Source organism: Theropithecus gelada, chromosome 3, assembly GCF_003255815.1.
Source record: "Theropithecus gelada isolate Dixy chromosome 3, Tgel_1.0, whole genome shotgun sequence".
Taxonomy (NCBI): domain Eukaryota; kingdom Metazoa; phylum Chordata; class Mammalia; order Primates; family Cercopithecidae; genus Theropithecus; species Theropithecus gelada.
In genome coordinates, this window is record NC_037670.1 from 76,279,523 (window position 1) to 76,302,728 (window position 23,206).

Genomic DNA, 23,206 nt, shown 5'->3' on the forward strand with positions numbered 1-23,206 from the left:
TTATTTTTTAGTGAAGTATTACTTTCACCTCCAAAGCTAAAAAAAAGTACAAAAATCAAAGCTCTAGCAGGGAAATCACGTAAGCACCATTCTTGAGAATAATCTCTTAGTAAATCATGTTGCCTTTCCCTGTGCCCTATAAGACAGTTTTTTCCTAATCGTGCAAAGCATTTCCAACCTTCAGTTTCATCCACTGCTTTTGCCTCTGGCTCTCGTTAGGAAGCACCTTGGAAGAATCTCAGAATTGTTAATGAAAAAATGATTAATGGAATCATTCTCACTAGTCAGGGGTCAACAGAACCGTAAGTCCTGAGAGTCTTGCTATAACTTCACTTTCTTGGGTCACCTATGCAGAAATCCTATCTCCGTAGAATATAATTGTTAAAAGCTCATGTAGTCTTAAAAGGAAGAAGGCATTTCGTGCCTACTCTGGAGATTCTGAAAGTCTGAATGCATCCTAGAATATGTACTTGTAAAATAGTGTGGTTGGCCAGGCGTGGTGGCTCATGCCTGCAATCCCAACACTTTAGGAGGCCAAGGCGGGCGGATTACAAGGTCAAGAGATCGCGACCATCCTGGCCAACATGGTGAAACCCTGTCTCTACTAAAAATACAAAAAGTAGCTGGGCATGGTGACATACGCCTGTAGTCCTAGCTACTCAGGAGGCTGAGACAGAAGAATCGCTTGAACCCTGGAGGTGGAGGTTGCAGTGAACTGAGATTGCACCACTGCACTCCAGCCTGGCAACAGATCAAGACTGGCTCAAAAAAAAAAAAAATTATGTGGTCACTTGGTCATACTGTGCTTCAAGTTTGTATATAACAATATATACATATTGTATGAAATAATGTGTACATATTATACATATAACAATGTATAACAATACCTGCTACACTTGAGGTAGAATAAAATATCAAATAAAATATCCTAAGCACATTGAAATGTATACTACAAATAACAACACCTTTTGGAGTAAAATATTTTAATCTCAGTTGAACTACTTGCTATGTTTGTGATCTTAAGCTCTCTAAGTCTTAATGTTCTTATCTACAGAATGAAGATAAAAATAATTACTCCCTCATAAGATTCTTACGAGAAAGAAAGTGATGGTAAACATGAAAGTAACTTACAAATTGGAATGTCCTACATTTTATTTACACATACATCTCTATACACCCAATGTATGATAACTACTTAATTGGTCTTATTTTAACCCTTTTTGCCCTTTGGAATAGCCACATTTTCTTTTTTCCTATGCTGTTCCAAGTCTCTTTTAATCTGTAGAAATTAAATACTCTTGTATGTTCCTTGTCACAGGCAGAGTTTAACAGTATAATTTTTACTTTAGCTAGGTTACTGTCAATATGTAAATGCCAAATTTTTCTTCAGGTGTATCAGTAACAATCAGGTTACCATCTGATCATGGCTGACTGGGGATAGCTGGCTCTTTCCGGGGATTTTGCATATTTCTGCTTCATACCCTTTGGTGTTGATCTCAGAATTTAGCTCTCAGAGGGCATCTCATGTCCCATATCAGCCATTGCTCCAGGCGCCTCTCAAGCTAACAGTCACAGAAGACACTATCGGAAACTGTTCAAATGGTCCTGCTCAGGGAGGGAGGAACCTGCAGCCGTTCACTTTGACTTGAGCTAAACAGAATTCTAAGACACACACACACACACACACACACACACACTGCTTATCTTACCAGAAAGAAGATGAATTTTCTCTGCCTTTCAGCCAGTATTAGAAGTTTATCAAAGAACACCCTAATGTCCGTTTTTAAATTGCTCTGCTCTAGGCTAAGCCAGTTCTGCATTAGCAGTACTTTTAACTTTTTTCCAAAGCTCCTTCACTTAATTTGGAATGTCTCTTACAAAAGTCCCCAAACTTAGCAGACACTATAGTGAAAGGGACCAAATCCTACACCCACATTTTTCAGATGAGGAAACGGAAGTCCAGAAAGGGGATGCAATTTCTCCAAGGCCAGAAGCCAGTGGGCTGGTACTGAACGAAATGCAGGTCTCTGAGTATACTATGACATCAGAGCTTCTTGACCCTCTCCACAGTAGCACCCCTAAAAAGGAGCCCAAGGGAGAGGGAATCTGTTTTTAAACACTTTTATTAAGCTACAATTCACATACTATACAGCTCACTCATTTAAAACGTACAATTTAGTGACTTTCAGTATAGTCATAGAGGTGCGTGTTAATCAATCACCACAATCAATTTTAGAACATTTTTGTTACACCAGAAAGAAATGACATGCCTTTTAGCATCCCCCAAACACCCACTCTTTCCAGCCTTAAGCAAACACTAATCTACTTTCTGTGTCTATGACTTTGCCTGTTTTGGGCATTTCATATAAATGGAATCATACAATATCTGGTCTTGTGTGACTGATTTCTTTCCCTTAGCATAGTGTTTTAGAGATTCCCTATGTTGTAGCATGTATCATAACTTTATTACTTTTTATGATTGAATAATATTCCATTGTATGGGTATACCACGTTTGTTTCTCTATTAGCTGATGGATATTTGAGCAGTTTACATTTCTTGGCTCTTATGCAAAATGCTGCTATAAATATTTGTGTACACGTTTCTGTGTGGACATGTTTTTGGTTCTACCATATATATATATATATACACACACACACACACACACACGCATATATATATGGTGTATATATATACATATATATACACACACATATATATGCTGGATCACACAGTAACTGTATGTCAAACAGTCTGAGGAGCTGATGGGCTAGTTACAAACTGGCTGCACCAGTTTACATTCCCATCAGCATTGTACAAGCTTTCTGATTTCTCCACATCCTCACCAACACATATTATTTTCTCTTTTATTACAGCACATTATAGTGGATATGAAGCTGTATCTCATTTTGGCTTTGAATTGCATTTCCTTGGTAGCTAATGACATTGAGTATCTTTTCATGTGGCTTTTGGACATTGGTATATCTTCTTTGGAAAACCGTCTATTCAGATTCTTTGTACATATTTTAATTGGACTATTTGTCTTTTTATTATTGAGTTGTAATAGTCCTTTATATATTCTAGTACTGTGATAGGCCATTTGGTATATGATTGGCAAAATTTTTCTCCCATTCTGTGGGTTGTCTTTTTACTTTCTTGTTGGTGTTCTACGAAGCACAAAACTTATTTTTATTTTAATGAAGTCAAGTTTTTCTGTTTTTTTTTCTTCTTTTGCTTGTGCTTTTGGTGTCATGTCTAAGAACACATTGCCTAACCCAAAGTCACTAAGATTTATGCCAATGTTTTCTTGTAGGAATTTTACAGTTTTCACTCTTACATTTAGGTCTTTAACCCATTTTGAGTTAATTTTTGTATATGGTGTGAAGTAAGTGTCCAAATTCATTCTTTTGCCTGTGGCTATCCAGTTGTCCCAGCACCATTTGTTAAATTCCTCCAATGAAATGGTCTTTGCACTTTTGCTGAAAATCATTTGACTAAATGTTAGGGTTTGTTTCTGAACTATTGATTCTATTTCATTGATACATATGTCTGTCTTTATGTTAATACCATGCTATCTTGATTACGGTAGCTGTCTAGCTTTGAAATTGGGAAATGTCAGTCCTCCAACTTTGTTCTTTTCTTTCAATATTGTTTTGGTGTTCTGAGTCACTTGACTTTTCGTATGAATGTTAGGATCTGCTGCTCAGTTTCTGCAAAGAAGTTAGCTAGGCCTTTCATAGAGATTGCATTGAATCTGTGGATCAGTTTGGGAAGAATTGCTTTCTTAGCAATATTAAGTTTGCTAATTCATGAATATGCAATGTCTTTCCATTTATTTAGGTCCCCTTTAACTTCTTTTAACACGTAGTTTTCAGAGTATATATTTTGCACTTTTTTTGGTTAATTTTGTTCCTAAGAATTTAGTTCTTTTTGATGCTACTGTAAATGGAATTGTTTTCCTTAATTTCAGTTTTTATTTGCTCACTTCTGCTATATAGAAATACAATTGGTTTTGCGTATTGATCTTGTATCCTGCAACCTTACTGAACTTATTTGTTGGTTCTTATAGTTTTTAATAGATTCCTTAGGATTTTCTACATAGAAGATCATATCAGCTACAAGATAGTTTTACTTCTTTACTTTCCAATCTGAATGCTTTTTATTTCTTTTTCTTGCCTAATTCTCCTAGTTAGAACTTATAATGTTGAATAAAAGTAGTGAATGCAGATATTCTTATATTTTCCTGATACTGAGGGGACAGTATTTAAACTTTCACCACTAAATATCATGTTAGTTGTCATGTTTTTTGTAGATAACCTTTATTAAGTTGAGGACGTTCCCTTTTATTCCTAATAAAATCATGAAGCAGTGCTATATTTTGTCAAATATCTTCTGCCTATATTGGGTAATCATATAGGTTTTTTTTTATGTTGTTGATATGGGAGTAATACGTTAACTGATTTTCAGATGTTAAACCAATTTTGCATTCCTGGGATAAATCCCACCTGATCATGGTGTATAATTTCTGTATAGCTGGATCTTATTTGTTTGTATTTTGTTGAGGATCCTTGTGGTTATATTCATGAGAAGTTCGGGTCTACATTCTTTCGGAGGAAGGTTTCTGGTATTAGTATCAGGGTAATATTAACTTCACAAATAAGAAATGGTCACTCTGCTTCCATTTTTTGGTAGAGTTCTTGATAAATTGTTATTAATTCTGTAACTTTTTGGTAGATTCGCCAGTGAATCCTATCTGGTGAAGCTGTCTGATCTTAGGCTTTCTTTTGTGGGAGGTTTTAAATTACTAATTCAATCTCTTTACTTGTTATATGTTTCTTAAAATTGTCTATTTATTCTTGAGTCCATTTCGGCATTATGTGTCTTTCTAAGAATTTTTTATTTTATCTAAGTTACCTAATTTATTGCCATGAACCTGTTCATAACATTCCCTTATAATCCTTTTTATTTCTGTAAGGTCACTCGTAATGTGAGGACACAGTTTTAATTGCCTACTTCAAGAGCACAATTTATTTATTTATTTATTTATTTATTTATTTATTTGAGATGGAGTTTCACTCTTGTTGCCCAGGCTGGAGTGCAATGGTGCGATCTCGGCTCACTGCAACCTCCGCCTCCCGGGTTCAAGAGGTTCTCCTGCCTCAGCCTCCCGAGTAGCTGAGATTACAAGCGCCAGCCACCACACCCAGCTAATTTTTTGTATTTTTAGGAGAGATAGGGTTTCACTATGTTGGCCAGGCTGGTCTCAAACTCCTGACCTCTGGCGATCCACCCCTCCCAAAGTGCTGGGATTACGGGCGTGAGCCACTGCGCCCAGCCAAGCACAGTGTATTTAAAGTCTCATACTTTTTTATCTAAAAAGTCATATAATATATCTATATTAATACAAAAATAATATTTAACATTATTTAACATTAAGCAAAATTGAAGTACCAGGGAGCATTGCCGTATTTATCTCGTTTCACCACTCCATCATCCAGCAAGGTCTGGGCCCCCTATGTGAGATGCATCATGACAAGATAGATTCTCCTCAATCAGGGTTTTCTATCTCTTTCCACAACTGATCCATCCCTAACTCTGCTAAGATCCTCAGTTGAATTGCCAGAGCTCCATAATAGACTCACAAACTGGAGAAACAGGACCAACAGGTTTCATTGTGGGAAGGACGAACTCACAAAACATTCATGTGCTCTCATAGGAGGTGGGGGGAGATTATGTTGTTAGTAGGCGTATGTGTGTGGAGTGTATCTGTGTCCTATGATGAAGGTGGCAGTGCAGGATCACCTGTAACTGTCATCTTCATCTCCTTTTATCTCAGGGATAATAACAGCAAAAACTAAGGACCCCAAGTGAAGTATTTTCCTTCGAATAAACACCAGAAAAAACCATTTCTAACAGAGCTATGTTTCAGATTATTGACTTTAATGCAAGTCTCATTTCTTTCAACTTCAACAAATGAAGTCATAGCCGATATTCCCTGTAGAAAAAAAATGAAAAAGAAAGCAAGAAAAGGAAAATCCAACATTTAACTGTGTTTTTAGAATAAATTGCTTATCTTTAACCTGGACGGTTAGGTGGCATTCACATAAATCTGAGATAGAAATGATATTTAATGCATACAGTAGCTGTAACGTTTCCTTCAAATCCTTAAAATTTAATATTCAAATTAATCATAAATTAATCACTCAGCTTCAGTTCCTAGTAAAGATAATCATTATTAAGGTGTGTTAAATTCGTTGCAATAAAAATATATTCAATTTCCCTCTTTATTTTTTAGAAAAACTGTTCTTGAAAACCACCTGCTATTTAGTCATTGACAAGTTTGGATCAGACATCATAAAACTGTGAGTATGCCATGACACATAACTCTGATTCCATTGCTGGGACATGGGAAGAACAAGAAAACTGGGAGGTGGGAGGCTCTGTGTTCAGCTTGATGTGCTTACTGGATGGGGCTCGAGCTGTTATTCCAGCTCTTAGTAATAGTGGAAAACTGGAACCTGATTTGGATCCTTCGTCACTCTACGCAAGGCTCCCCTTGAATTACAGTGTGGCAACCTGTACTTGGGTGATTGAACCTTTCTCCTGAGCTCTCTCTGCCTCCCCGGGTTCCCAGGCCACATCTTCTCTTCCCACTTCGCTGGTTTCCTGGCTTCTCTCCACCTCCCTACTCCCAGCCTTCGCTCCTCGCATTATCACGGTCTGCTTTTTCTTTTACTGTTTTTCTTTTTTTCCTTTTTTTTTTTTTTTTTTTCTGAGACAGAGTCTTGCTCTGTAGCCCAGGCTGGAGTGCAGTGGTGTGATCTCGGCTCACTGCAACCTCCGCCTCCCAGGTTCAAGCAATTCTCCTGCCTCAGCCTCCTAAGAGGCTGGGATTACAGGCATGCGCCACCACACCCGTATAATTTTTGTATTCTTAATAGAGATGGGGTTTCACCATGTTGGCTAGGCTGGTCTCAAACTCTTGACCTCATGATCCAGCCACCTTGGCCTCTCAAAGTGCTGAGATTACAGGCATGAGCCACCACGCCCGGCTACTGTTTTTCTTTTTTTGAACTCAGGAAACTGAATCAAATAAACCCTATTTCTCAGTTCATGGCACTCTCTCACCAATGATCCATACATAGCTGTCTTACACTTACTATATTCTTATTTAGTTACTTTGAATACTGAAATAAGCTCCTGAACCCACCACCCAAAACAAAGTCTAGGACCTTGACAATAACTTTCTTTGCCCCTGTGGTCCCTCCCCTTTATTCTCAGGCTTTTCCCACCCAAGTGAGCATCATCCTAAATTCCATGTTCATTCTTCTCCTGCTTTCTATAAAAAAAATTATGGAGGTTTTTTCTATAGTTGTATTATATATAAAATATACAAATATAAATCATTCATTATTATATAATACGTATTATTATAAACATTTTATAATTTATTATACATAAATTATATGTTTAATTGCTTTCTGGTTTTAACTCTTGTGAACAGTGCTCTTAGGAACATTCTATTTTTTTTAACTTTAAGTTCTGGGATACATGTGATGAATGTGCAGGTTTGTTACATAGGTATACATGTGCCATGTGGCTGTCAACCCGTCATCTGGGTTTTAAGCCCCACATTCATTAAGTGTTTGTCCTAATGCTCTGCCTCCCATTTCCCCCACCGTCTAAAAGAGCCTGGTGTGTGATGTTCCCCTCCCTGTGTCCATGTGTTCGCGTTGTTCAACTCCCACTTATAAGTAAGAACATGCGGTGTTTGGTTTTCTGATCTTGTGATAGTTTGCTGAGAACAATGGTTTCCAGCTTCATCCATGTCCCTGCAAAGGACATGCACTCATCCTTTTTATGGCTGCATAGTATTCCATGGTGTATATGTGCCACATTTTCTTTATGCAGTCTATCATTGATGGGCATTTGGATTGGTTCCTAGGAACATTCTTACATGATTCCTCTTCAAGGGGTCATTAGCCTTACAGCAGAGGTGTTCAAAGGACAGCATTCCCCTCTACAACAGGTAGCCTAGAGTCACAAAATTTTAAAGACAGAAGGAACTTGAAATCATACAGGCAGGGAGGTCATCAGTGATCTGTTGTACTGTGCACCTGTCTCTCTTAATAGCGATCTCACTCTGTTATGGCAAACAATTTTTCATAACCCCTGGGCTGTGTTTGGAAGGCAGGGACCCTTTATTCTTAGCTAGTGCCACTGTTATTGGCAGTGCCTCCTAACTGGATTCCAGGCCTACAAACTTGCCCTTTGTCCTGCCGTTTCATAATCTACATTATAGCTAGACTAGTATGTTTTAATGCAAACCCAACTATGGTACTCCCTGAATGTAAAATTCTTCGAAGTCTTCACATCCTCTGCAGGACTCCTAGCCCCATACACAAGGCTCATCAGGAACTGGTTTCTGAGGGCATTTCCAGACTCACCCCTTGCCACTCCATAGCACACTACACTCCAAACCACTTGTAGTCTCTCCACACACCAGGAGGTTTCTGCCTCAGGATCTTTGTATGAGATGTTCACTCAGTTTGGCACATCCAAAAGCTCTACCCCCTACCTCTACCCCAAATAAATCTTATGAACCCACTCCCACACACACAGGCAAACAGGCACACACACATACACAAACACACACACAAACACGTGCACACCCACAGACATGCACACATGCACACACACATACACAAGCACACTCATACAGACATGTACATTCATGAGCGTGCACACATTTCCTAATACCCTGTGCAAACCCTTAACATGGTATTTACCACAGCTGTTTGTAATTGAATTATCCATTTACTTTTCTAAGTTGCTAACTAGATGGAAAACCTTTTGAGGGCTAGGACTACATTTTATTCATCTTTGCATCTATCTGTAGGTACTTAGCAAAATACTGACTATAGGTTTATGAAAGTACAAAAGAAAGTAAGAAAAAGAGGTAGGAAGGGTTGGGGGGGAAAGGAGAGAGCTTTGTATCTCCAGGCGTAGGTGCAATATTTAAGCATAGAAAGTCTTCAATAAGTGTTTGTTGAAATAATAATTTTTTTAAAAAAAGTATGATTACAGATGAGCCGTGACTAGACTGCTGTGAGGAAAGTTTTTTAAAAGTATGAAGACAGAAAAAAAAAAAAAAAAAAAAAAAAACCCTTTTTGTCTATTCGATGAATCTATTTATACACCTAGTAGGAGCCTAGATCAGGGAACCAGATTAGCAAACTGAAAAGTCCCAGAACTCAAAGAGGGCAGTACATGCAAGTGACCAAAAGGGGATGCCAGAGAACAGCTCCCAAGAGCAGTGTGCTGGGAGTTACCGAGAAGTGGCCTGGGGCAATTCAGACACAACTAGATCTTCTGTACCTGGCTATAGAGTGGTGTGAGAACCAGGGAAGCACAAGGATCAGAGAAAGGACACAGTACTCATCACTGCAGATGCAAACTGTACAGCATGTGAACTGTACAAGAGACAAGCAGGCATAGGTATGGAGAAAGAATGGGACTAGCAGGCCGGGCGCTGTGGCTCACGCCTGTAATCTCAGCACTTTGGGAGGCTGAGGAGAGCAGATCACGAGGTCAGGAGATCGAGACCATCCTGGCCAAAATGGTGAAACGCTGTCTCTACTAAAATACAAAATAAATAGCCGGGTGTGGCGGCGCGCACCTGTAGTGCCAGCTACTCGGGAGCTTGAGGCAGAGGAATCGCTTGAACCCTGAAGACGCAGGTTGCAGTGAGCTGACTCCATTGCACTCCAGCCTGAATCACATTTTTCTTTCTAATAAAGAGACTCATTCTTGCTAGCATGAGGTGGGCCACTTTTGAAGAACCACAGATGTAATAAATGAATAAACGACAGATGTCTGATCCCCACTTCGTGGTTCTGTCCACCATGTGTTTTGTTTGTCCATAATTTCCCACTATGTGTATTAGTTGTGAGCTGATAGAAATTTTTCTTCATTGGGCATGTTCTTCATACAGCTTGTTTTAAGCCATCAGACGCACCTTGAGATTGACGTAGACCCTGAAAATGACAACCTCATGATTTAGTTTTACTTGAATATCAGTCTTCCAATATTAAATGTAGTTTCTAACCCAAAGGGCATCCTTCCTCATTATTTCACACTACTCAGTTCTCAATAATTCATAGACTAATTATGCAGCAATTACATTTCCTTCCCACAGGCAGAGCCACAAGATGTTAAAAAAAAAAAAAGGATACCTGAGAACTCAGGGTTTTCCCCAAGAACCTGAGTCATGAAGGGAGGAGCTGCTTCAGCGGGCAGCTCAATCCCAGCCAGTGACCACAGCTGGGTCCCCCTCTGTGTGGCCCAGACCGCCACTGCTCTCTCCATTCCTGCAGCAAGCCTGACTCTGGTCTCTGTCTGGCAGTGTTGCTTCCTGGTATCTATTTATGCTTCTCTCTAAATCACAAGTTCTTGTGTCCTAAGCCCAGGAGCTCTCTGAGATCAGGACAGGCATAAACTACTAACAGTTTTAAGAAAAAAACGCAAAACAGAATTGATAACAATTATGGTATACCTTAAATGTAATTAATGGCTTTGGGAGAAGCATTAAAAATACAGGGCAGAGCCATTGCACTCTGTGACTCACGCCTGTAATCCCAGCACTTTGGGAGGCCTAGGCGGGTGGATCACTTGAGGTCAGGAGTTTGAGACCAGCCTAATCAACACGGTGAAACCCCGTCTTTACTAAAACTGTAAAAATTAGCCAGGCATGGTGGCGGGTGCCTGTAATCTCAGCTACTCGGGAGGCTGAAGCAGAAGATTTGCTTGAACCCAGGAGGTGGAGGCTGCAATGAGCCGAAATCACGCTGCTGCACTCCAGCCTGGGCAACAGAGAGAGACTCCATTTTAAAAAAAAGGGGGGGGGGCAATATAATTCTGTTATTCACAAGATAATTACAAGATTTATAGAAATGATTAAATTTATGGTACACTATAAAGGATGTGACCTAGAAACCAGATAAAAGTATTAAGTTATATGAAGAAGATCTCTCAGTTCTTTTGGGGGATCTCTGTGACTACAATTTATATATAAAACCTCCTTTGAAAGTAATGTCACAGGTCTAAATATGAGCACTTTCAAGTGGAAAAGCCTCTATTCTCCTAACCCCGCCACAGGCTCTGTCATCCTTGCTCCTCTTTAGATTTATGATGATAATGATGGTCATCATCATTGACTGTAATTCTACCATGATTCTAATTCAAGCAGTCAATTTGCTGGCTATGCCAAAGTGTTGAAGCCCTCCCCTTCCTGTATGCTGCACTCCTATATACTTCTGTAGCTGTAAAGGTAGTAAAAGGAAGTAAATGAAAATGTGATAGGCTCAACATTATGAAGTTTGAAAGTCACTACTCTTCTAACAACAGGTTAAAAAGCTGAACAAACTGAAAAACCAACAATACTTCATCAATCTTTAAGAGAAGTAAGATCAGGGCTGGCGGTGGTGGCTCATGCCTGTAATCCCAACACTTTGGGAGCCAAGACGGGTGGATCACTTGAGGCCAGGAGTTTAAGACCACTTTGGCCAACATAGTGAAACCCCATCTCTACTAAAAATACAAAAATTAGCCGGAGGTGGTGGTGCACCTCTCTAATCCCATCTACTCTAGAACCTGAGGCATGAGAATCGCTTGAACACAGGAGGTGAAGGTTGCAGTGAGCTGAGATAACACCATTGCACTACAGCCTGGGTGACAGAGGGAGACTCTGCCTCCAAAAAAAACAAAGGAACAACAAAATAAGTAAAATTATTGGGCAAACTGCTGCTCCAAAACTGGGGCGAAACAGGTGGATACAGAGAATCACAACTTTCCAGAGCAAAAATTGCCACAGGAGCCAGTATTAAAGAAAGATAATGTGTACTGTAATAGACAAATTGCTGGAGCTAGATGTAGACAAGTTTGTGTTAAAAATTCCAGGGGAACCAAGTCATAGGGGTGTGCCCACTCACTCTTTTGTGAGTTTTGCCTCCAGGAGTTCAACTAATTTCTCACAGTAGTTATTAGAAACACACACACACACACACACACACACACACACACACAAACTCTCATGTTTCTGATGGTAGGAGTGAGGGAGCAAGGGAGAAATGAAAAAGAGTAGAAAACAAAAATAAAAACAAAGAACAAGGGCAACAAATAAAAAACAGTAACAAATATAGTAGGTATTAACTGTATCAATAATCATTTTGACTGTTAATGGTTTAAATGTACCAACTAAGAAACAGAAATTTTCAGAGTGGATCAAAAAATTAGACTCAATTATTTGCTGTCTAACAAGAAACTCACTTTAAATATAAAGATAAATATAGAGTGAAAGGAGACAGAGAAAGCTATACCATGCTAACATTAATCAAAAGAAAGAGTAGCCATATTAATTTGAAACAGAACATACTTCAAAGCAAGGAAAGTTATCAGGGATAAAGGGATAAAAGTTACATAATAATAAAGGGGTCAGTTCTCCAATAAGACAAAAATTCTTAATATGTATGCACCTAAAAACAAAGCATCAAAATATGTGAGGCAAAAACTGATGGAACTGCAAAGATAAATAGATGAATCCACTATTGTAGTTGGAGACTTCAACATCCCTCTATCAGAAATGGACAGTTCCAGCCAACAGAAAATCAGTAAACACATGTAGTAATCTTCCCTTATCTGTGAGAAATATGTTCCAAGACCACCAGTGGATGCCTGAAACCATGGATAAAAGTACTAAATCCTATGTATACTATGTTTTTTCCTATACAGCCATGTCTATGACAAAGTTTAATTTATAAATTAGGCACAGTACCCTTGTGCCTTGGGGCTGTTATCCAGTAAAATAAGGGTTAGTTGAACATAAGCGCTGTGAGACAGTGACAATCAATCTGATAACTGAAAAGGCTACTGAGTGACTAACAAGTAGGTAGTGTATAGAGCATGGGTATGCTGAACAAAGGGACAATTCACATACCAGGTGAGATGAAGTGGGATGGTGCAAGACTTCATCACCCTACTGAAAGCAGCATGCAATTTAAAATGTATGAGTTGTTTCTTTCTGGAGTTTTTCGTTTAATACTTTTGGACTACAGCTGACCACAAATAACTGAAACCATGGAGATCAAAACTTCAGATAAGGGGAGACTACTGTAGTTGAACTCAACAACACTATCAATCAACCAGATGTAATTGACATCTAAGGACTGTTTCATCCAACAACAGCAGAATACACATTCTTCTCAAGTTCACATGAAACATTCACCAAGATACGTTACATTCTGAGACATAAAACACATTTTAATTTAAAAGAATGGAAATTATACAATGTCTGCTGTCAGACAACGTTGGTATTAAACTAGAAATCAATAAAAGAAAGATAACTAGAAATCACAAAATACATGGAGATTAAACACTTCTAAATAACATATGAACCTAAGAAGAAATCTCAAAAGAAATTTTAAGGTATTTTGAACTAAATAAAATTGAAAATGAAACTTATCAAAATTCGTGAGATGAAGCGAAAGCAGTGCTTAGAGAGAAATTTGTAGCATTGAATGACTATATTAGAAAAAAAGAAAAACCTAAAATGAGTCATCTAAGCTTCTACCTTAAGAAACTAGAAAAAGAAGAGCAAAGCAAATCCAAAATAAACAGAAGATAAATAAGAAAAATTTGAGCAGAAAACAAGAACATTGAACACAGGAAATCAATAGAGAAAATTAAACCAAAAGCTAGGTTTTTTGAAAATATCAATAAAATTGATAGGCCTCTAGCCAGACCAACTAAGGAAAAGAGAGATAACACAAACTACTGATATCAGAAATGAAAGAGAGGACATCACTACAAATTCCAAAGACATTAAAAAGATAATCAAGAAATATTATGAATAATTCTATGCCCACAAATTTGATAATCTAGGGGAAATGGGCCAATTACTTGAAAGACACAAACTGCCAAAACACACAAGAGGAAATAGACAATCTGAATAGGCCTATATCTATTAAAGAAATTGGATCAATATTTAATAATCTTCCAAAACAAAAAACATGAAGCCCTGATAGATTCACTGGTAGATTCTACCAAATATTTGGGGAAGAAAGTATACCAGGTGTCTATAATCTATTTCAGAAGACAGAAGCTAAGAGAACACTTCGTAACTCATTCTATGAGGTCAGCATCATCCTAATACCAAAACCGGACAAAGACATTACAAGAAAAGAAAACTACAGACCAATATCTCTCATGAATATTGATTTTAAAATCCTCAGCAAAATGTTAGGAAATTAAATAAAAAATGTATAAAAAGAATTATACACTACAACTAGTGAGATTTATCTCGAATATACAAGACTGGTTCAACATTCAAAAATCAAATATTGTAGTCCATCATATCAACAGGCTCAAAAAGAAAAATCTCATGATTATATTAATAGACACAGAGAAAAATTTAACAAAATTCAATACTCATTTGTGATTTTAAAATAACTCTCAGTAAACTAGAAATAACTAGAGAGAAACTTTCTCAACTGGATAAAGAATATCTACAAAAAGACTACAATGAACATCATATTTCCTGCTGAGAACTAGAAGCTTTCCCACTAAGATGAGGAACAAGGCAAGGATGCTCCTCTTACCATTCTTTTCAACATTGTACTGAAAGTCCTAGCTAATGCAATAAGAGGCAGAGGAAACAAAAAGTCTACTGATCAAGAAGAAAGAAATAAAACTAACTTTGTTCTCGGGTGACTTGACTGTCTATGTGGAAAATCCAAAAGAATCGGGAAAAAAAAAAATTCTAGAACTAATAAGCAATTATAGCAAGGTTGCAGGACGCAAAGTTAATATACAAAGTGAATCACTTTCCTATATATCAACAATGAACAAGTGGAATTTGAAATTAAACACATGATACCATTTACATTATCGCCTCTAGAAATAAAATCCTTATGTGTAAATCTAACAAAATATGTGCAAGATCTTTATGAGGAAAACTACAACACTTTATTGAAATAAATTAAATGACTAGATAAATGAAAAGATATTCCATGTTCATGAATAGAGGGAATCAGTATTGTCAAGATGTCAGTTCTTCCCAATTTGATCTGTAGTGATACTGTTCGGATGTTTGTCCCCTCCATATCTCATGTTGAAATGTGACTTCTCATGTTGGAGGTAGGGCCCAGTAGGAGGTATTAGATCATGGGGGCAGATTCCTCATGAAGGGTTTAGTGTCATCCCCTTGGTAATGTGTGAGTTCACACTCTGAGTTCACATGAGATTTGGTTGTTTAAAAGAGCGTGGTACTTTCCCCTGCACTCTCTCACTCCTGCTCTCTTCATTCTTCATGTGATACTTCTCACTCGCCCTTTTCCTTCCACCATGATTGAAAGCTTCCTGAGGCCTCGCTCGAAGGAGATGCTGGAGTCATGCTTGTACAGCCTGCAGAACAGTGAGCCAAGTAAACCTCTTTTCTTTATAAATTGCCCAACCTCAAGTATTTGTTTATGGCAGTGAAAAACAGCTTAACACATGTAGATTCAATGCAATCTCAATCTGAATCCCAGCAAATTATTTTATAGATATTGACACATTGATTCTAAAGTTTATATGGAGAGGCAAAAGATCAAGAATGGTCAACACAATATTGAAGGAGAAGAACAAAGTTGGAGGACTGATACTACTTGAACTCAGGCTTACTACAAAGCTATAGTAATCAAGACAGTGGGGTATTGGTGAAAGAATAGACCAATAATCGGCCGGGCGCGGTGGCTCAAGCCTGTAATCCCAGCACTTTGGGAGGCCGAGACGGGCGGATCACGAGGTCAGGAGATCAAGACCATCCTGGCTAACACGGTGAAACCCCGTCTCTACTAAGAAATACAAAAAACTAGCCGGGCGAGGTGGCAGGCGCCTGTAGTCCCAGCTACTCGGGAGGCTGAGGCCGGAGAATGGCCTGAACCCGGGAGGCGGAGCTTGCAGTGAGCTGAGATCCGGCCACTGCACTCCAGCCTGGGCTACAGAGCGAGACTCCGTCTCAAAAAAAAAAAAAAAAAAAAAAAAGAATAGACCAATAATCAATGGAACAAAATAGAGAACCCAGAAATAGACCCACATAAATATAGTAAACTGACCTTTGACAAAGGAGCAAAGGCAATATGATTTTTAAAAAAGATAGTCATTTCAACAGATAGTGTTGGAACAAATGGACATCTACATGCAAAAAAAATGAATCCAGACACAGACCTTACATCCTTCACAAAAATGAACTCAAAATGGATCAGAGACATAAATTTTAAAAACAAAACTACAAAACTCCTAGAAGTGTAGGAGAAAATCTAGTTGACCTTGGGTTTTGTGATAACTTTTTACATCGTACAAATAAATAGACTCAGAGAAACTATTTGCAAAGTATATATTTAATAAACATCTGTTATCCAAAATAATACATAAAATAACTCTTAAAACTCAATAATTACAAACAACCCAGTTTAAAAAAAATGAACCTAAAATTAAAGACCTTAAACGACACCTCACTTAAAAAGATATACAGATAACAAATAAACTTATGAAAAGAAGCTCAACATTATACGCTGTTACAGGATTGCAAATTAAAACAATGAGATACCACTGTACATAGAATAGGTAAAATTTTTTAAAAACTGAAAAAAATTGATAGTTTCTTATAAAACAAAATAGAGTCTCACCATACAAGCCAGGATACATACCACTGGGTATTTACCCAATTGAGTGGAAAACTTATGTCCACACAAAAACTTGCACAAGAATATTTATAGTAGCATTATTCATAATCGTCAAAGACTAAAAGCAGCCACAATGTCCAATCATATAAACAAATTGTGGTACAACCATACAATGAAATATCATTCAGCAGTAAAAGGAAATGAGCTCTCACGTCATACAAAGACATGGAGTAAACTTAAATGCATATTACTGAGTGAGAAGAACCAATCTGAAAAGGCTACATACTGTATGATTCCAACTATGTGACATTCTGGAAAAGGCAAAACTATGGAGACTACAAAAATATCAGTGGTTACCAGGGGTTAGGATGGAGAGAGAGACAAATAGGCATAAGACAGAGGATTTTTAGGGCAGTGGTAATCTAATCTGTATGATACTATAATGGTGAAGACCAGTCATTATGCATTTGTCCAAACCTGTAGAGTATACAACACCAAGAGTGAACCTTAAGGTGAACTAAACACTTTGGACGATAATAATGTGTCAGTGCAGGTTTATCAATTTTAAGAGATTACTGGTGGCAGATATTGAAAATAGGGGAGCCTATGCAGGGGGGGGGGGGGGAGATCAATGGGACATCTCTGTACTTTCCTGTCAATCTCACTGTAAACCTAAAACTGCTCAAAAGAAAAAGTCTTTTTAAAAATGAAAAATGTGACTCTCTTGGCTTTATTTGTTGCTCTAGGAGAAAGAAAAGGTGGGAATGGTTCCTATGAGTTTGCAGACTGCTTGAAGATTCAGTAAATGATGCTTAGTCTAGGCCTTCTGTCCCAAGGCTGAGCAAGAGTACACACACCATACTGCCACTTCTTATGCATCTTGCACATTCTAATGGTTTTAAATTTCTGTGAATGTATGGAGTTCAGCATTTTCTCTTTTCATCCAAAGGAGTACTTGTCACTTTACGTCTTTTTGATGATGAATCTCTATCTTAGAGGACCTAGAGGGACACCACATGTCCAGTTCCCCTCTTCTACTCCCCAGTTCAGAGATGGCCAGCCTCGCTCTCTGAGTGGTCCACATCTCCACTCTCACATTCAAGTTCACTTACTTGAAGTTGTGCCCTATTAGGGAGGGAAAAGAGAATAGGTCTTGTATATCACGTGATGAGTTGGCTCTGCTAGTCCTGGATTGCCACAGATGGGATACTGGCCTTAGGTTAAAAACAAAGATTAACCAAAGCCCTATTTATCACTCTCTTGAGTCCACTAACTACCAGACCCCCATAAAGACAGCAGTCATGAGTTAAATAAATGAACGATTAAGTTGAGAACAGATGTGTGAAAACAGCCATCCTCTCCTGATTTACTGACCCCTGGTAGACATTAGTTTGGTAATGGACTTTATCTGCAACAAGCAGCCTGCTTCACTGCTTAACAGGGATGGTGTCTTTGATACTCTTAGTTGCAGTCTTACCCCCTGACTTCCCTTGAAGGGACCCTGGGGCTAAGCAGGTGACTTTCATGATGAACTCTGCATTTCCCTCTTAACTCAGGTGCTCACAAAAGGTTGACAAACCATTTTGCCAGCCACACTGTTTGCCGCATTCAGCTGGAATGAAATTTGAGTGGCCATGGTTCCAGCCTGTTTTCACATGTTGGTTATCCTCAAAATATTTGGAGATTTCCAAGGTGGCCCCCCCTTTCTGTGACGGGCTTCGATAAGGTACATTTTCATTAACACAGGGTCGTTCTTTCTACTGGAAGGTGCATGATAGAAATAAACGCTCAAGGCACCTCCCAGTGTTTGGAGGTGTAGTGGTCCCAAGATAAGATTTTTAGAGATTTTTAAGGATATTTTGATGTTGAGCAAGCATTATAACTGCTGCTTACTCACGAAGTGAAAATCAAGAGTGTTTTTCTGTTCTGTTTTCTTTTCTTTGCTTTTTATCATTCTAAATTCCATTTGTTATTCTGCATGCTCAGGTGTAAAATTCCTTTGGCAGAGCAGACAACCTAATTGAGTCTGGGAAATGGGCATCAGGGAAAGAAAGCAGAGAGGAGAGTGCAGGGAGCAAGCAGATTCAGTGACTCACATTCAGGCCAGGGATTAAAAGGGGCCATGCACTCCAGTGCTAACCCAGGGGTGCTCAAGGGCTGGCACATGTGTAAGCTGCTGCTGCTTTCAATCACAAGATGAAAGGGAAAAAGGAGGAGGCTCAGGGGGAGAAGAGAGGTGTTAGTCATTGCAGTGATTGTAGAGGTAGTTGTTATAATAGTTGGGTGGGGAGAGGTTGGAGTGGATTTATTATAAGAGCCTAGAGCACACAGATCATGGGACTGAAGGGCAGAAAAGTACCCAGGCCTCTGAAAGAGACTGAAAATAGAACCAGTAAACCAAAGGAACCCAGGGAGTGCGCTCTCCTCCAGCTGCCTCGCTGCACACCCTCTGGGTTCTGCCCTCAGAACCCATCCTGCAGACTGGCTTTCCAGATACTCAGTTCACATGGCAGGAAATTACGACAGCACCATCCCAGCTCACTCTAGCTTCTCTTATTCTGAGGGTAGCCCAGGGTGAAGCCAAACATTTTTAACACCGATTCCAAATGTTTGAAAGAATCAGATTGGTCCTGCTTGAAACAGTAGTTTAATGAGATCTAATCAACTGGCTGGGAGCTATGGCATATCAACACAGTTACCAGGAGCCCACCCCCAGGGGCAAAGGGAGACAGCGAAGCGGTCATGTGAGCTGGGAAGAAACCCAAAGAAAGAATCTTCTAGACTCCATCACTGTCCCTCCGCAGAATACAAAGATTGGTCTCTGGGTATTAACAACCTGTGTTGCTGGATTTTTTTGTTTTTGTTGTCTTGGTTTGACTTGTGGTTTGAATCAATAATTTGCTCGTAAAATGTAATAAGAGTTTATACTTGTTTGCATCATTCGAAAAATTATACTCATTTTTCTTGGTAAGAAGAGTTTTGGGAGTGGAAAAGAAAAAATGGACATGGAAAGTTTGTTTTAGCTCCATCGAATCTAGATGTAAACTAAATGTTTTAAGAGAATTAGCCTTACACCATCCCCAGGGAGAGACACAAGTCAGTTACATTGTACTTTCTTCCATAAGAATAAGAAACGTGCTGGGCCTGGTGCAGTGGCTCATGCCTATAATCCCAGCACTTTGGGAGGCTGAGGTGGGTGTATCACCTGAGGTCAACAGTTCAAGACCAGCCTGACCAACACAGTGAAACCCTGTCTCTACTAAAAAATATAAAAAATAGCCAGGCATGGTGGTGGGTGCCTATAATCCCAGCTGCTGGGGAGGCTGAGGCAGAAGAATCACTTGAACCCAGGGAACAGAGGTTGCAGTGAGCCGAGATCACACCACTGCCCTCCAACCTGGGTGACAGAGCGAGACTCCGTCTCAAAAAAACAAAAACAAACAAACAAAAAACTCTGTTCCTGAATAACTGGGGAGTCTGATTTGAGTAATAATAATGTCAAGGGTGTCCGTTGAAGAGACCACCAAACAGGCTTTGTGTGAGCAATAAAGCTGTTTATTCACCTGGGTGCAAATGGGCTGAGTCTGAAAAGAGAGTCAGCGAAGGGAGATGGGGAAGGGGTTGCTTTATAGGAGTTGTGTAAGTAATGGAAAATTACAGTAAAAGGTGGTTATCTATTGTTAGCAGAGGATGGGGTTGCAAGGTGCACAGTGGAGAGATCGTAAGACTTATTGTCCAGAAGAAGAACGTCACAAAGTCGATTGATCAATAAGATAGGGCAGGGACAAGTCACAATAATAAAATGTTGTAATTTTAATCAGTTAAGGCAGGAACTGGCTGTTTTACTTCTTTGTGGTTTTTCTTTGGCTGCTCCAGACTTCTTGGCTCCTGCAGGCCATCTGGACATATATGTGTAGGTCACAGGGGTTGTAATGGCTGAGCTTCGGCTCAGAGGTCTGACAAAACTCCGATCTCCCGCAAAAAAAAAGAAAAAAGAAAAAAGAAATATGTTTATAAGGGAACAGAATAGATTATTTGGATTGTGCCTAAGAAAATAAGGTTAGGTGTTTAAGGCTGTATCGTAAATGATTTTTCACTATAAGGTCACCATATCTTTCAAAGGCCCAAACTTTAAAATATTGTTTCCATCAAATTACATCCCTGTCCACTTTTTCTTTCCCAATTTTATGTGTGGCTTTGCCTGAAAAGAATCCCAGCACTTGCGTGAGAGGCTGACTGGCAGCTCAGTGCTGTGCGTGCCCCATCCTCGCCCTTAGGACCTCATTCTAAATGCAGGAGAGAGCAACGTGGCAGGAAATCATTACCATCCAGCAGCTCCCCGGGACTGGGCTCAAAGGCCACTCTGCAAGGAGTTGAGGGTATTAGAATCCATTCTGGGGATTTACCTTTCTTTGCAGTACCTTCTATTTCTTAATGCCTGAGAGATCTGAATAGCCTTTGTTTTGCCCCATTTCCCTCCAGGCTTAGCGCAGATATGAATGCGGATGTGGTATGTCACACTCTGGAGTTTTGTAAACAGAACACTGGCCAACCATTGTGTCATCTCTACCCTCTTCCCAAGGTGAGTGTGTACTCACTCTGAACATCTGTTTCCAGTGACATACAAGGTCTTTGGAAATGTTAGAAAGGGAGACTTAGCTTTTACTCACTCAGTGTTTTGGGGACAGGGAGGGAGAGACAAGATGACATTTTCAATTACCCCGCAAGAAATAATATTTCTGCATTTCAGCCTAGATCTCTACTCCCATGCTACAAAGAATGTCTTTGCTGTTCAACCATTGTGGACTGTAATTTTGAACTGGGCTGCCAGTAGGCAGGAAATCTGAAAAAAGAGACGCAGAGGTTTAAATCCCTATCACTTAAAAATCAAGCAAGTCACTCTCATAGAGAGACCAACTCGTGCCAGTTTGCCCAGGACTTTCCTACCATGAGCACTGAAAGCCCCACAACCTGAGAAATCCTGGGCAGTTGGTCACCCTACTCCGAGCTTTATTGCTCTTACTCATAAAATGGGTTATGATAAACTACCTCCCACGTTGGTTTATTTTGGGAAGTAGGTGAGCTAATATGTAAAAAATGCTTAGCACAGTAACTGATACAGTTTTTAAAGTGTTAATAAAAATGATTGCTAACTAATCATTACTGATAACATTATTATTCAGTGATAGCTGTTCAGAGGACCCTGTGTGCATTGTATCTTTTTGTGTAGCTTTTAGTTGGATTGCGGAGAGGAGGCTGCAAATGTTCACACAATTCCTTCCCCACACTCTGGATGAGAGGATAATATTGAATCCAGTTAGGCCACAGAATATGAATTTTCAGGAGCTCCCTGTAAAGAAAACTTCTATGCCTTCCTTCTTGAATTGTAGTTTTTCTGGATATAACACAACAGGTTTCTATTTTAATTGTAATTTCCTTTTTATCCATGTTAAAATGAAGTCCATTTTAGTGCTTTGTAGCCTAACCAATGACCATGATTTTGCTGATGGACGGTATTAAATGTCATAAGCCTGTTTCATTGAGCAGGAAGAAAGAAATACAAATACCCAAGGAACATGTATATTTCATGCTTCCTCTGTTACCGACTAAGTGCCAATTACATTTCCCCCAATTCCACCTGAGGAGTTGCGGGCTCCACTGGTACCTAGAAGAGTTAGTTAACTTTAATTAAAAAAAAAAAAAAAAAACTTTTCATGTGTTCAAATAGCATGTGAATATTATATCATAATATAATATTTGCTGTTTGATAGGAAGGAAGAAATGGGTCTCTGTGTAGAAATGCAAGTGATACAGTTTTTGTGATTTCCTTAAATAATAATGTCATATATACATTCCACCCACAGCTACACATAGTTGCAAAAAGTTCAACGTTAAACTGTCCCATTTAAAATGGCATTCTTTATTTTTATACTCTCTAGAGTTTACATCTGAAATTTCACGTCCTTGTCTTCCCACCCTGACCCCCTTCTCAATTCCTAACTCTGTAACATTTCCACTACCTCTTTGGCTACAAGGGAATTGGAGGATTTCATATGGGAACCGCCACCTTCTACCCCAGCTGGCATTCAGTGCTGCTGGGCAGCTTGCAACTGCTCCCTGGACAGCCCCCTTCACTTTCCTCTGACAGCTGTTCCAGGCCTTCACCCTCCGCCTTGGGTCCCTCTCTCCAGCCTACATCTCTGCAGATAACCCAGAAAAGAGGGATAATGGGTGTATAAGTGGACAGCTTCCCTCTTCTCTGCCTCTGAGCTTCCCCTGAATGGCAGTCACTGACATTGACTGGGCACTCGTTGTGGGCCTAGTGCTGGTGTAGGGGCTCACACTTGATCTTGTTTTGCTCCCAAGCAAGCCTAGGATGGAGGCGTCATCATGACTCCTTTTTACAGTGGAGGAAACTGAGGGTTAGAAAAGTTATGTGACTTCCTGTCAGTCACTTCCTGAGGAAAGAACAGAACTGGGTTCACAC

The 23,206-nt window shown here is 39.2% G+C and overlaps 1 protein-coding gene across 3 annotated transcripts in view; it reads left to right on the forward strand.

Moving 5' to 3' along the window:
- The window catches only part of AOAH (acyloxyacyl hydrolase), a 210,642-nt gene that overhangs the window by 49,037 nt on the left and 138,399 nt on the right, over positions 1–23,206 (forward strand). For all 3 annotated transcript variants that reach the window (XM_025379042.1, XM_025379043.1, XM_025379044.1), the window contains 2 exons: positions 6,294–6,360; positions 21,202–21,301. In XM_025379042.1, coding sequence (XP_025234827.1) covers positions 6,294–6,360; positions 21,202–21,301 — 167 coding nt within the window. The remainder of the gene's footprint in view (positions 1–6,293; positions 6,361–21,201; positions 21,302–23,206) is intronic.